General features: G+C 37.9%; 1 protein-coding gene across 1 annotated transcript in view; it reads left to right on the top strand.

Moving 5' to 3' along the window:
• The window catches only part of LOC117167957 (kinesin-like protein KIF13A), a 576,826-nt gene that overhangs the window by 287,994 nt on the left and 272,980 nt on the right, over positions 1-15,852 (top strand). Inside the window, exons 9-13 of the mRNA XM_033353225.1 lie at positions 8,788-9,037; positions 9,127-9,269; positions 9,356-9,703; positions 10,020-10,181; positions 10,269-10,782. Of these exons, the coding sequence (XP_033209116.1) occupies positions 8,788-9,037; positions 9,127-9,269; positions 9,356-9,703; positions 10,020-10,181; positions 10,269-10,782 (1,417 nt within the window). The remainder of the gene's footprint in view (positions 1-8,787; positions 9,038-9,126; positions 9,270-9,355; positions 9,704-10,019; positions 10,182-10,268; positions 10,783-15,852) is intronic.

Genomic DNA, 15,852 nt, shown 5'->3' with positions numbered 1-15,852 from the left:
AATATCTTTGGCTACATAGAACTCAATGCACGTGCTCTTAATGTGTTTCAATATGTTCTTGTATAATCTTCGATCAAAAAAAAATATTTTTATTTATATTAAAAAAATTTCATTATTAAAAAACGTATTAATTCTTTCATAAATGTTTATCTGTCTTCTGATAAAGACTACTAATCTTCTTCATTTAGAATTGCAAAAGTGCCTTGCTTCTTTTTAAATAAATTTTATTTAGAAAATACATTACGGTAGTACAATTCTATATTCCCGTTATTAGTTATGAAAATAGTTATTTCTTTATTTTATTTAAGGAATTTAATGTAATAGTTTTCCACAGAACGCCGAAAAAACATTCGGACTTATATTGGGATGTTACTATCCAAACGGATAATTGCATCCCGGCCAATCGACCTGTCATCGTGACGCGAGAAAAAAGTGGAAGAGTCTACATCATCGATATTGATTGTCCGCTTAATCGAAATTTGCAGTCAACCTGTACAACCAAGATACACAAGTATAGCGAGTTAAGGCATGAAGTAAAGACCATATGGAGGAATGTGAATCATGCATCTATATATCCTATTGTGATTTCGGCTACAGGCAATGTGCACGCAAGATGCATTGAACATTTTGAAAATTTAGGAGTCAGTAGGGTATTGGCAGCAGCTCAGAAGGCGGTTTTAGATAGATAGATAGATAGATAGATAGATAGATAGATAGATAGATAGATAAATAGATAGATAGATGGATAGATAAACGTTTATTTTTCCGCCTGCTGGCCTTAAAAAATTGACTTACTTACACTTCCATTTTTTACAGAATTTTCTTACAACTATGTTCTACAAAATACCATCCATCCACACCTTATAACTAATCCGCTCGCTTCTATAGCCTAACCTTCCTCGCTGTGCCTCGCCTCGCACGCATTTCGCTTTTTTCTCGCTATGCCTCGCAATACCAGCCTGTGTCCCCGCGACTAACACCTAATACTTAACTACTATTTACAATATTTACAGTTTTCTAACATCTACCTCCTCTCGTATTTACAATCTTTCGTTCTCCAGTCCTTTTCCTATTTCTCTTTTTCTCCATCTTACCTAACACCCCCTTCACCCTTTTGTCACTCCTTTCATGCAACAATACGTCCATGCTTATCCCACTCCTTTCCACCTCTTCACACTCCTCCAACCAGGGCTCAACTTTTGCATCCCCTTTCCCGCACAACTCACACATTCTCTGCTCTCTAGAAAGCCAGCGCCTGTTATAATCCTCCATGCAACCGCATCTTATTCTCGCTATAAGTTCCTGACTTCTTTGCTCTTCTTTCTCACACAAATATTGCGCTCTCTCCCTTGGCATAATCCAATCATAGTTCCCGTTAAACCTTGACTCCTATTCTCTTCTCTCTTTCTGCCTTCTCCTTCTCCGTGCCATTCTTTTGAATTCCTTTGCACCTCCATCTTTGCACCACTACGTCTGTTCTCCTTCTCCAACAAACACTCCCTAATCAGCTTATTTCCCCTCTTTTCCAAAAATTTCTCCTCATATTTACACGCTCGACTCCCTGTTATAATCCCTAAACTCGTTCTTCCTGTCTCCCTCCTGACAATATATTTCGGCCTATTCCTTGCCAACCCAGTGTCCACTTTACATACCTCTCCTGTATTCTATTTACCTTCTCACTTACCTTCCATCCACACACCTCCACTCATTAAAATAAGACACTCATCACTAGCGAATCGAAGAATTTCATACTTCTTACAAAATCATCTGCGAACAACCTCTCCCCCTCCCTTATCTCTCTCATCTCCTTTCATGAACACCATAACCTTCAACTTGTCCGCATTTAACTCTAACCTTTTTTTGTCCAAATATCTTCTCAACCTCTTCATCATCTCCTTTAAAGCCTCTTCGCTCTTTGCCAGCAGAATTATGTCATCTGCATATGTGAGTAACCATATTCTGACTCCTCTTACCCTAACTCCTCCTACGACTCCGGCCGCTAGCCTACTTTCCATATCCGCGATCAAAATTGCAAAAAGCGTTGGTCTAAGCGGGCACCCTTGCCTCAACTCTCTTCTCATCTAGAATACCTCCCTTACCCTCTCGATCAGGCCCTTCTTCACTCTCCTCTCTTCCATTGCCTCCCAAACCTCCCCATATCCACAGAAGGGAACGCGCCCTTTAGATCTACAAAAAACCGCGTACACTTTGGCTCTCTTTTTGTTTAGTTCTCTATCCATAACGTGCTGCAAGACGTAAATATTGTCAATAGTATTCCTTCCCTCCCCAAAGTCCCCCTGCTTCTCCGGAAATATTTCATTCCCCTCAACGTCCTTGCGCAGCCTATCTGCCAACACCATCGCGTATATTTTGTACGCAGTATTCATTAGCGTAATTCCTCTATAATTTTCCTGCCTCTCCCTATCCCCTTTCTTATGCAGTGGTACGATCAACCTCTCCCTCCACCTTCTTGGGAATCCCTCCCCCATCGTACTTTTTTCACCACCTCCTTCAGCTTCTGCCTTACCTCTTGTGTGCCAAAGAGCCACTGTTCGTTCTCTACCCCGTCCATCCCTGCTGCCTTAGATTTGTTCAACTTCCTTATCTGCTTCTCTATCTCGTCGTTATTCAGCTCCTTTTTATCTACCTCCCTCGTTCTTCTAATCCCCTCATCACTCTTTCGTGTATCTGATCTCTTAAATGAATCCATAAAACATTTTCTCCATTCGTCGCTCCTTATTGTCTCACTTATCCTCACCCTACGTTTCCTAAACCTATTAATTATCTTCCACGTGTCCCCTTCTGTCTTAACACTTCTCGACTCCTCTTCCAGCTCTTTTTCCTTTTCGTACTCTTTTTTCTTACACATCGCACTAAACTCCTTCCTCATTTCTACATACTCCTCCCTTTTCGCGATTCCTTCCTTCCACTTTCTGTATTTTTTCACCTTTCTCTTCATCATTTTACATTCCCTATTCCACCACAGCTTCACAATTCCTTTCTTCTTCTTGCTAAATACCTTCTTTTGCCCACAACCTTTCATTTTCTCTTTTAGATCCTCCCATATCTCGTCCACCGACTCCCCCTCAAAGCTTACGTTGCCCAACTCCTCCTGATACTTCTCTATTGCCTCTCTTGTCCATTATACCCTCTCGCCTAACGACCCTGATACCCCACCCTGCATTTCGCCAGCCTCCCCTTGTATCTGCAAACTTAATGGCTGATGGTCTGATTCCACCCTCCCTTAACTGCGAATTTCTCTATCTCCTCCCACCCTTGCATATTCATAATCATAGTCTCTTAGAATCTCCCCCTGCTTATTTATCATCTTATCCTTCGACTTTCTTTCGAAGCTCTCCCCTTCTCGGTACAGGCAGCCTTCCCGTCCAATTCTCGCATTAACCCCCCCCCCCCCCCCCCCCCCCCCCCCCCCCCCCCCCCCCCCCCCCCCCCCCCCCCCCCCCCCCCCCATTTCCACCATACCCTCATTTGCACGCCCTCCCCCTCTTCCTCTCCATGAACCTCTTGCTCTAATCCATTCCTAACCTCTGTTATAATTCCCTCACTAGCTCTTCCTTTCCTCTTTACTTTGACTGCCTCCTTTAGCAGAAGACGGTTTTATTAAACACCTTTTGCATTGTAAGATAGTTTCTTGACCATCAGAAAGTGAGCGACTAAAAACCCGTGGAGTGGCACATGGTAGCTCTAAGAAAGCATCCAGAGGTGACTGCTGTCACGTCCAACGCTCGTGGCCGCTCGTAATTGTATACCTACAACATCATCGCTGAAGGTTTCGAGCGTCGTATTAAATTATTTGAACTAACTTATAACATTCTAATCTCATCAGTCACTATACTTAGTCTGTGGCTGTGATGTATAACCTGGTTTACCCGAGTAAAGGTTTAATAAAATATAGACAATAATAAACATCGTCTGTTATTCGTTATTAGTGCAAGAACATGAACGCTAGAACATTAGTGCTAGAACTGTTCAGTAACATATCTCAACTTTTGTTCTTGATTCATTCTAAAACATTTGCAACAGGATTCTAGAACTTCGATACACACTATTACGGCACAGGTCTAGAACAAGCTTTGAGTAAATGTTACAGAAAGTCTGTGATTGGTCAGTTCTAGAACAATTGCGTAACAACTGTTGTAGAATCATTATTAATCTTTGTTTCTAATTTGTTCTAGAACACACTTGTAACAGGGTTCTAGAACTTCGATATAAAACTATTACGGCACAGTTCTAGAACGAACTTGAAACAAATGTTATCGAACGTCTGTGATTGGTCAGTTCTAAAACAACTGTTCTGGAAAAGTTATTAATCTTTGTCCCCAATTTGTTCTAGAACACAGTTGCAACAGGTTTCTAGAATTTCGATATAACACTATTACGGCACAGTTCTAGAACAAACTTAAAACAAATATTATAGGACGTCTGTGATCAGTTTGTTCTAGAACAATTCCATAGCAACTGTTACAGAACAGTGCTGTTACATAGTTCGAGACCAGTTCTGTCGCAATTTTGTCACAATGTTCTAGAACACTGTTACGTTTTTATGCGAGAACAGTTCGGTCATAATTTTGTCACAGTCTTCTAGAACACTGTTATCTTTTCGTTCTAGAACATTTCTGTCACCATCTTGTAACAACTGTTATAGAACACAGTTCCATTTGTAATCTTTTTGTGTCAAATCTTTTACCCATGCATCATGATTTATCATTTACACCGTCATGAGTGTTAAACACATGAATATACGAATTTATTTATTGAAGCTACTATAAAATAATTATTTGTTTAGTGTAATACATAATAGTAAATATTGTACGATATCAGAATTTGATTAAGTTTCCATGAAGGTTTGGATTAAGTCAGTGTTTTTCGTCAAGAATTGCTATTTTTAATTTGTTGTAAATTATATTTTGAAGAAGATTCACAACTTTTTCACATCTTCAGGTTATTTCAGTCATTTACACCGGAAATAGTTATTTACTGTTTGCTGGGATAGGATTTCTACTTTCGTAGTAGCATTTGGCGAGGTATATAAACCTCGTTGTATTAAAGCTAGTCGTTTGTCTCAGTCTCGACCTTAATTATCCCTCACCTTTGCTTGAATAGCGGGCAAAAAGGTGTTATTCACCCGTTCTACTAACCTATTAGCCTGTGGATGCCCGGAGGAGCTTACAGTAAATCGAATTCCCTGCTGATCACAAAATTCTTGAAATAGCGTCGAAGTGAAAAACGTTCCTTTGTCAGTAATAATTCTTTGAGGAGTTCCGTAGTTTAGAACGAAATCCTTGAGAAAATGTATAACCCCAGTTATACTTTGGTATCTCGGACAGCCTTTAAAATTTTTAATCTTCTCAGTGTGTCTGAAAGAACTAGAGCGTATTTGTTAAAGTTACTTGTAGTGACGAACGGCCCTGCGTGATCGAAGTGACTCCCTCAAATGGCCTGCCTCCAGGGGGTACAGATTGAAGCTCTCCATCTTCACGACCAGTTTTAGCTTTAACCATGATACACTGAATGCAGCCGTAGATGTTGTCTCACGTACCTTCGCAACGAAGGAAAATGGTAAAACTGACTTATTTTCAAATTGTGGAATCGCACGACCCTACTTTTACGTGAATTTTTCGGAATTACATTATTGAAACTATCCTTTATTCGCTTATAAATAATACCGTCATGCAATTCGTAGCCTTTTACTTCACCAGCCACTCGCTTGGTTCTTACGTCGATCAGTTTCCCCAGTATTTATTTTTTTACATTTTAAACCTTTGTCGAAATATTGATACATATCAATCTCGTCAACCTCGTTTATAATTGTGAGAATACAATCTTAACCTTTCTGTAATTTTATTTTCAGGTCTGTCGCATTCAGTCGGCGCTCTTGACAGGGCAATGACATGTGCCATCGGCACTCACGGTTTATATACTATGTCGAAACTGAATTCACGAAGCAAATTGAACCATGTAATCATCTGGGGGTTCTTAGTTTTGTTGGCGTTAAGGGAAAGCAGAGCCGCGCAATCGGTTATGAAATTTTAAAACTGTAGGATGGCCCACATTTTAATTAAACAATCAGATGCACCCTGATCAACTTGCGCACAAAATTTTCAATCTTTCATGATCACTTCTTTTAAGTATTTTCTTAAAGTATTATTTTCGGCACTAAGCACTTAACTTCCTTCCGATCTCTCATAAATCATTGGCTTTCGCTTTAAAATCTTGTATCGACTGAGATTGTTGAGGCGTCGATCCCTCGGTGGAAATATTCTTAGCTTCGTCCGCTGGTGCGTGCCTTGGAAAAGCAGCTTCTTTCGTCCCCGGATGCGCTCCGTTCGTTGATCATACGTGCGTTTATGTTTACGCATGTCATGCAGTAGGTCGTCGAGGATTTTATGCTTTTTTGCATCCATCGCCACCCATAAGTACTTGGCCAGAGTCCTATCAGCAATTGTTCTTTGGTCTTCTTAAGACTTAAATTCAGTTCGTGACTAAATCTAGCCTTCTCCATGCAGTAGGCGATGATTGACTCTGATTTAGACTGCAAGCGTTCGGCCATCCGTCGCTACTTCATGATTAAATTCTCAGACACGATGAACGTATTGCGGAGAGCTTGTTCGAACCTCTCCAACGTAGTTATTTCATAATCTTTCATTTTGAGCCAATTTAAGGCTCCATCTCGAAGATGTGACCGTGCAGTCTAGAGGTTAATGCTAGGAGACAAACTTTGCAATTAGCCCATGATTTTGAATTTCTTGTAGCTATTTCCCGTAGCCGGAGATACACGTGGGATAGTCACTACCTGGTCAATTATTATTCTTTCGAAAGCTGCGTCGCGTCGGCGATTTTCTTCAATCATGATAACCATAATGTGTTTAAAAAAATTCGCTTCGGTCGGAGGTCGAGCATTGTGATTTATTTGAAAATTTACCCGAAGCTTTAGTCTGCATACAACCGGCGGTTGATTTTGTTTATCGTTATTCCGTGAGCCACGTCTACGACCTATCTCTCTCCGTAGGAATTGATTGGTAAGTGGAGAGGGAAGATTTCGTGAGTCTTCCCTCTCTCCTAAAAGTCGCGTCTATCAGGTCGACTTCGACCGTTCGCCCTGAAAAATCTCACTTTTCATAATAAGTCCTCTTTCTTCGGCCCACGTCACATATGAACTAGTAATATATTGTTATAAAATATCACACTGAATATTATGCGAGGTATTTTTTTTAGGATTGCGGAAGAGGAGATGTCATAGCGCGCTCTAAAAATACAAAAATATCCTAATTTAATACTAAAATAGGACATGAGTAATGTTATTAATTGTCTAAATTTTGGTGTTAGATCCAGAACTCAGAATCCATACTGCGAAGGTGGTTGGAAGTGACATTCCACCCTTAGCCATATCCCAATTGCCCAGACAATGACGGACCTAATGCAGGGCATCTTTAGACTTGTGCTTCTGAATTTCTTCTTAATGTTAGAAGAGGGAATGATTTCCCACGACAATTAACACGCAGGGATAAATCCACCACGAGTTTCAGGGCCACATATATGTTTTGAAGCTTTTGTTACTTAGTACTTACTTAACCATACGTTCGGCTGCTTGATATAGCAAGGAAACTCCCCAATGAGCAGTATTGCCTTTGATCTGCTCCTAATAAATAAGCGAATTTCCTCATCTAGGATATGACCTGAAACTGGTGGCTGAAATATCGGCCTAACAGACCAGGCTATAAAGTCCAGTTAAAAGTTTGCATTTTGTTTGACTATAGGAATTTGAAAAAGCGCGTTTAAGCATTTTTGATAGTTGCCTTGGTACTCACGTTTAGAATACAAGAAAGAGCAAGTTGCCAGACATCGCGTTTCTCATCTGCTAACATGGCGATCAACACATTTTCTGCGTGTTCATACTAAGCATTCTTTACAATGACTATAACAATCAGATTTCGAGCATTTTTTTGTAAGTATATAGAATAACTTACAAGCTTTCGAAGAATTGTGCTTCTATCTTTGCAAGAATTTTGTTTTGATGAGAAACTTGATGTGCGGTAGGTGGCAGTTTATCGTTTTTGAAGCGAGGGGATTAAGGCACTTGCGATCAATGCTGAATTGTTGAACCATGCGTTTTTAAAATCCCTATCGTCAACTTGAATGCAAATCCAGGTTTTCTTTATTGTTGTTTTCTTATGATCTTGGTTATATTACAACAATTACGTTGTCATAAGCTTCGTTAAGTTTTCACAATACATGCATCAATAGAACATAAAACAAAAGTTTCAACATTTGAAAAAGATTTGTATGAACTGCTACTTCTCCACAAGCACATGTGGTATTTTAGTAAAAAATGACGATTTTTAGACATTTTTTACAGCAGCCCGGGTTATGGCTTCACAGCCCCACGGTTCGCCATTCCCCAAATTGTCTCAAATTAATCTCATTGTAATATTTTGTAGAAAACTATCACTAATTTGTTGCTATAAACTTCAAGCAAAGGTAATTTTAACGATTTTTCAGCAAATTCTTCCAAATTTAATCCAGTGTGGCGATAGTGTATATTCTTTGATTGATTTTGGGTTTCGGGTCCTTATTTTTGGCGAGGAACCCCAAATTTTCCGCGCCTCACCGAATATAAACTCTTACTTTTGCTCTTTTCGGTACGCCCTAATAAATATGACCCCGAAAGGATAATATATTTTATATTTACAGTTTGAAAATAATTAAATTAATTTCAAGTGGATAATTTATCTATATCTAATAAAACGATTTATTCTGTTATTTTAGGAAAGAACTCTGATTGGTGGGAGATCCGCAAAAACTGATCAGGACATTCAGTTGCATGGCTTAGGAATTTTACCAGAGCATTCTGTAATTACGATAGAGGAATCTGGTTTGTACATGATGCCTTTAAATGGTGCTAGATGTTTTGTTAACGGCAATCAAGTTACAGAAAAGACGCCCCTACTTCATGGCGATAGGATCGTTTGGGGTAACCACCATTTTTTCAGAGTCAACTGCCCTAGAAGTTTGACAGGTTTGTTTATAAAAAAATACATGCCAATACGTTGTCACTCGCTAAAAATTCTTAAAGAAAACTTATTTTGATGGCATACAATTTTTCAGCGCTTAACAACGAACCTCAAACTCCAGCACAAAATATCGACTACAACTTCGCTCGAGAAGAACTTATGCTGAATGAATTATCGAACGATCCGATCCAGAGAGCAATCGCCAGACTTGAAAAACAACACGAAGAAGACAAACAGGTTAATTATTCCTTTGATCAATATATGCTATTATTAAATTAGAAAGTGATTAAAGTTTCAAAATATATATCGTTTAAATTTTTCAGGTCGCTCTTGAAAAACAAAGACTAGAATACGAGCGTCAGTTTCAGCAATTGCGAAATTTAGTATCCCCGTCCACTCCATATGCACCTTACATGCCCGACGATCCGCTGCGCAGTAACCAAAGTGGCAAACTTCCTCTATGCACGCCGACAACGCAAATGCGAGTCGAAAAGTGGGCACAAGAACGAGACGAGATGTTTAAGCGAAGTTTAGGTCAGTTAAAGGCTGACATACTCAAAGCTAATGCTTTGGTTCAAGAGGCGAATTTCCTAGCAGAGGAAATGGACAAGCAGACAAAATTCAGCGTCACCTTGCAGATACCACCAAATAATCTAAGTCCAAATAGAAAGGTAGATTATCCTTGAAGATTATATTGATGGCATTTTTAAAATTTAGTTTGGTTCTTCTAGAAAGGCAAATCAGGTGTGAAAAACATGACCATTAGATCATTTTTATTGTCAATAATAAAATGGAACAAAATATTATGTCGAAAAACTGATTGTATAGACAACTGTGCATTTACTGAATTCTGTATTCGTTTGCAGTATAATTTGAAAAATTTTATTTTTTAAATATTTTTTAATTTAATTTTTACGATCTTTTAACCGATTTTCATTTCTTTTTTTGTTTTGCACATCCCTACAAATGAAGAGTATATTTTTTCAGCGTGGTGCTTTCGTAAGCGAACCTGCAATTTTAGTGAAGCGAATCAATTTGGGAAGCCAAGTGTGGTCCATGGAGAAACTAGAAAATAAGTTGGTTGACATGCGGGACATGTACGAAGAAAGAAAGTACTCAAACATTTGTCAGCGGTTACCAGCCATTAGGGTAAAATAAGTTCAATATTTTATCAGGAGTCAATTTTTAGCGGAACGATTATGAAATGTGACTTGATTTTTTAATTATAATTTACAGGGGGATGTACCGGGAAAGACTCAAGACCCATTCTACGAAACACAGGAGAATCACAATTTAATTGGCGTCGCCAATATTTTCTTGGAAGTTCTTTTTCATGATGTCCGCTTGGATTACCACACACCGATTATCAGCCAACAAGGAGAAGTCGCCGGACGACTTCAGGTCGAGATCAGTCGAGTATCAGGCAATTTTCCACCAGATCGCATTTGCGAAGCAGCCTCAGAGTCGTCAACGGACTCTGAGTATGAAGATTATTCTGAATCGAGTCACATCAAATGCAGGGTTACGATAAAACAAGCAAGCGGCTTGCCGCTATCCCTAAGTCACTTTGTATTTTGCCAGTACATGTTTTGGGCACACCCAGAACCAATTGTCGTCCCTCCCTGGCCATCATCTGAACAACCGGACTATAATTGCATCACGGGACAAAAAGACTCACTTGCATTTAAGTTCCAGCATACGAAAGACTTTATAGTACCAATTAACGAAGAATTCATGGAGCATTGCACGGGTGAGAACAATTTTAATCTCTATGAGCAACGCAAAGGTTCGAACACCAAGAATGTTTTTTTGGTTTTGTATGTGGGACATCTTGCAACTATTTTCCGATAAAAAACAAAAACTTTGCTGCAAAAGGTTCCCTTACTATTTTGTAATCCTTCTTTGGTTTTTGAACAACTTGGTTTTCCGATGTTACAAGGTAAAAATTGGGTTTTTACAGTTTGGTTGTATGATTACAGATTTTTATCAAATCGAAAATTATTTAATATACATTTTGCTGAAATTCTTTTTTTTTAAATTGTATATGAATAATATAATAAGATTTTTTAAGAAATAGAAATACATCCTAGGGCTATTTTAACCAAAATGGCTAATTTCTTATTTTCCCCCAGTATAAAACTGAAAAACCCAGCCTAACCTCTTAAAATCGAAAAATGTTTTTCAAAAAAATGAAGTGAGATTGCAAAATAGTAAGGAAGTATTTTTCAAGAAACAGGAAAAAAGGTTCGCACTTTTGGGTTTCAACCGTACCGAGTTGTGGATCACTCCAGAATAGGTAGTCTAGGCGTGATTTGACGTAATTAAAAAAATATATCATTGTTAAAATATTCATATATTATTCTTCGATGTTCACAGACTCGAATTTCACTATTAATCGTTATGGCCCAGTCCGAAAACGAGATAACTATGTTTTCAAAGATCAGTGTGATCATTGTGATGAACACATTCACTTTCTCCTATATTTTTTTACCTTTTTCCTATTGACCATACCTTTTTCATTACCCTTGCAGCTTTTTGGTATTCTTTCTGTGATGTGAGCTCTATAATCTTCTTTTGGTTGTAAGGTATAGCCTAAATATTTAAACTTCTTTACTTCTTCTAACTTTACTCCCTTCCATCTCCAAGCTCATACGTTTTCTCCCCCTTCCTTTCTAAACCTCATTATCTTTTGTTTTTCTACATTTAGATTACATTTTTTCTTACCTTAACAAGAGGAAACTGTCATTCCTTTCACCTACCAAAAACATTTCTATCATTCCTCCTTTTAATCATTTTATTCACCAAATAATTTAGAACATATATATTGTTTATCTTGCCCATTCTTTTGCTAAACCTTTTCTGATTCAGTGGCTCTATATTTTTCCCTTGACTTTTTAGCATCTCCGATAAAATAGTTACATATAACTGTAAAATTCATAATTTTAAACATTATTTAGAGCGTATGTCCCCGTGTGTCTGCCGAGGAAATTAGTTTACGGTCAGTGTTGCGAGCTGCGTGATTTCAGACGACTCGTGTGAGGCTATATTCAAGCTATGCGTCGCGGTAAACTGATCAAGAGTCGATCGGTTCGTAACTGGTCTTCATCGTTAACGAAAATCACATTGTGTGATTTAGTTTGAAATTTCTGAATTTGTGTAAAGCCGCAGTATTCCTTTGACTAAACTTTTAATCATTCTAAAGTAAAACTAAATATACGACAGGAGAAATCATTAACCTACACTTCTGAAAAATAAACTATAGCATATTTTAGAAGTGTGATATCGGACGCTATATACATAAAATAAAATAAAGAGTGACCCCTCACGCGAAATTGTTATTTTTCCTTATAGCTACCCAGTTCTAGTACAGTTAATCAGAAATTCTATATAATTGAAAGAACTTAAAGAAAAACGAGGAAAACTAATTTGACGAAAACCGACTTTATAAAACAAAACGGCGGAAAATCGTGTTCGCGCGTGAAATAGTCCAGTAAGAATAAAGACGTGTGATGTCTTCATGAAAAGCAGTTCTCTTGCCGGATACAAAACATTGCTTCGATTATTTTTTTTTCCTTAATGAGTTGATAGTGGGTGTGTGTGATTATTCACGGACGGAAATCATTTAATTGTGAGGATTTCTTCGACTGACAATCTAAATTATACTTAGATTGTATGAAAGTGAAGTGAGTGGGATTTATCGGTAAGTGTTTGACAACGGTCGGGAATGCAGGATGTGAAGTGATAAAATGATTATTTATATGATTGTCTATAAATCAAATTCAGTGTCGGTAAAATAGAAAATTTGTGAAAAACATGGATGGATCAACGGGGAGCAGGAGGGGGACTTCCCCCCTCACCTGAGTTTCGTGGATGGCCGAATCCGAATCTACCGAACTATAAGGCTGGAGAAGGACAAGGAAGTGGATTACATCTCAACAACTAAATAAATGCACTGAACAAATACCAAATCCTGGAGGACCACCAGATGTCTTGCAGCTTATTATATCGATGGCTGCAATGATGAATCAGAATGCAGCTTTACTCCAGAATTTAACGCAGAATCAGATAGCGGGAACATTTCACTACAATGTCTTGTCCGATTTGTCTCACAACATTGCTGATTTTGCGGGTTTGGAAGGAACCGCAGAAGTCAAAGCCTGGTTGAAAGAGCTTGAAAAAGGCTGTTAAAAATTGCTATCTCAGTCGATTAGACACAATAGTTAATTGGGCACAATTTGTTCTTCAATTCAAAGCAACTTTCATGGCTGAAAAATCTCTGACGGACAGGTGGAAGACGATGGTAGATCGAAGTCAGCAACAAGGTGAAGATACGCGAGAATACTTCTTTGACAAAGTTCGATTGTGCAAGGAACGGGGATTGAGTTTTAGTGATATTAAAAATAAGCTGTCAGTTGGCTTGTGGTCTCGAGAAATAAGCTCCATTATCGTATCTCAAATTTATCTCAATCAGAATGATTTACTGCAAAATATCTTGAGGCTTGAAGAGTTGGAGTCAGCGAGGAAGCAGCGAATTGCTCTGAAACGAGATTCTACAGGATCATCGGGAGATAGGAGAGAAAGATCAACAGCAACAAGTTCGTCAATGATGCAGAAAGAAGGTCCGCAGCAATACTCTAGTGCAAATAGAGACTTTAAGAGTTCAATTTCAAGTATCGAGTGTTTTCGTTGCCACGAAAAAGGTCACCTCGCTAAGGAATGTCAGGTAAAACCAGAAATAAAATGCTTTGTCACGAAAAGGGGCATTTCGCGAGCAATTGCTCAAAAGCGAAACCGTTATCCGATGCTAAGGTAAATACAGTTAAATTAGAGTCTGATGTGAGTATTGGAAAGTACGAGAAAAATTTTCTGGTAGGGAATGCGTATTTAAAAGGGTTGATTGATACTGGAAATTCAGATTGTACAGTTAAGGCTTCTGTGGTAATTGAAAAAGGGTTCCGAATAATTCGTATTCCTAGTGAGCTCAAAGGTTTTGGTCATGAGGGAAATGACGTAAAATCGAGTGGTATTATTCGAGAGAGCATGTTCAGAATCGTGCCTGACGATGTTCAAAAATACGAAGTGTTAATAGGTCGTAATTTTATTGATTTACCAGAGATCGTTTATTACAAGGTTGATGACTAGCTGGGATTTTTAAACCGTAACAATTACAATTTTCATTCTGAAATGTTTCAGAAGTCTAATAGAAAAGATTTGATTAAAGTAAAATCTGCGGAATCTGTATCATTAAAACCGGCATCGGTCAACTTTTTTAGAGTGCATTTAAATGAAGCCGAGCTTGAACTATCGAGTGTAAATGATTCAAAAGAAGATTTTAGGGTAAAGAAGGGAGATCCCATCGCGAATTGTATGATGTGCCTTGAGAAAAACGTTGCTAAATTAGAGTCGAGAAAAGAACTGGTTTTATAAAGCGAATTAACTGTTAGCGAAAATCGTTCTGCTGAACAAAAAGCCGATGTGCTTAATCTTTGAAATAAATATCGTCAGTGTATCACGAATGATATTACGGAAATTGGTTGTACCGATTTAGTATGCATGGATATTCAGGAAAAACCCGGAACGGAACCCCCTTATTCTAAACCGCATCGAGCAGGAACCGCAGAGCGAACCAAATTAGGGAGAGCTGATAACGACTTATAAATCAGTCGGTCTCGCAACGGAGACAGATTCTCCATATGCTAGCCCTTGTCTTTTGGTGAAGAAATCAGATAGAGCTCATCGGCTTGTTGTTGATCACAGACGTTTGAATAAGAATCCGGCCAGATTAAACTTCCCCATGCCGAATTTGGACTATGGTTTAAAAGAAATGAAGGGTGCAGTACTATTTACCATTTTGGATCTTGCTCACGGTTACATGCAAAATCCCCTTTCGGAAAATGCCAAAAAGAAAACTGCGTTCATTACCCAAGATGAAACAGGCCAATTAGAACGTGCAATGTTTGGGTTAATGAATGCTCCGTTTTATTTCAATAAATTAATGAAAAAGATTGTTGGTACTTTCAGGAATAAATTGGCATTAAAAAACTTTTGGAACTTTTGTCTAATTAATAAATTTTATGATAATAGTTTCAAAAAACATATATTTTACATCTAGTAGAAATTTGGATTGATATTTCTTAACCTACTAAGAAACTTTTTGTTCCTTTTTTAGAAAATTTTCAAAATGTTGAAAAGTATATAACTTTTTGAAGTTTTATGGAATTTATAAACGTCAATAGGATAATTTGCAATTATTTTTTACGCGTATCAGCAAATTTGACAACAATTTCTAAAACTCATAAAAAATTTCTATTCAAATTTTGAAAAAGCTCAAACTTTTTGATTTTTTGTCTAATCGAAAAATTGGACTGGCATAGTTTCTAAATATATTTGATATCAAGTGATAAATTAAAAAGAATGGGTATCTTAAGAAGTGTATCAAAGGCTGACTTGATTGGACAAATCCTTCAAAAGTTAGAGTGGCTACAACATTTAGGTAACCATACATACAGACATACAGGCAGACGGACACCAATAAAATTTTATGATTTTCGGATTCTGTGAGTGCCGAAAGGTAAAGATCAGTTAAAACCAGAAATCGAAAATTTGGACAATTACATTACACTCTCATGAATGGGAATGTAAAAAAACCGTTGGAAAGCATTCCATGAATTCCTTGAGTTCCGGGAATTTAATGAATTCCTTGATTGAGAATGTAATTTTTAATTTATTTAGAGTCAATCTTGAAAATTGTTCCAATCGTTATTTGCCTGTTTTATTTCCTCAACATTCATTTCGGCACTTAGTCTGCGTTATGTACTGT

This window comes from Belonocnema kinseyi, chromosome 2 (assembly GCF_010883055.1).
Source record: "Belonocnema kinseyi isolate 2016_QV_RU_SX_M_011 chromosome 2, B_treatae_v1, whole genome shotgun sequence".
NCBI lineage: Eukaryota > Metazoa > Arthropoda > Insecta > Hymenoptera > Cynipidae > Belonocnema > Belonocnema kinseyi.
The sequence above is the reverse complement of the archived record's forward strand: the minus strand, read 5'-3'. Positions and strand labels throughout refer to the sequence as shown.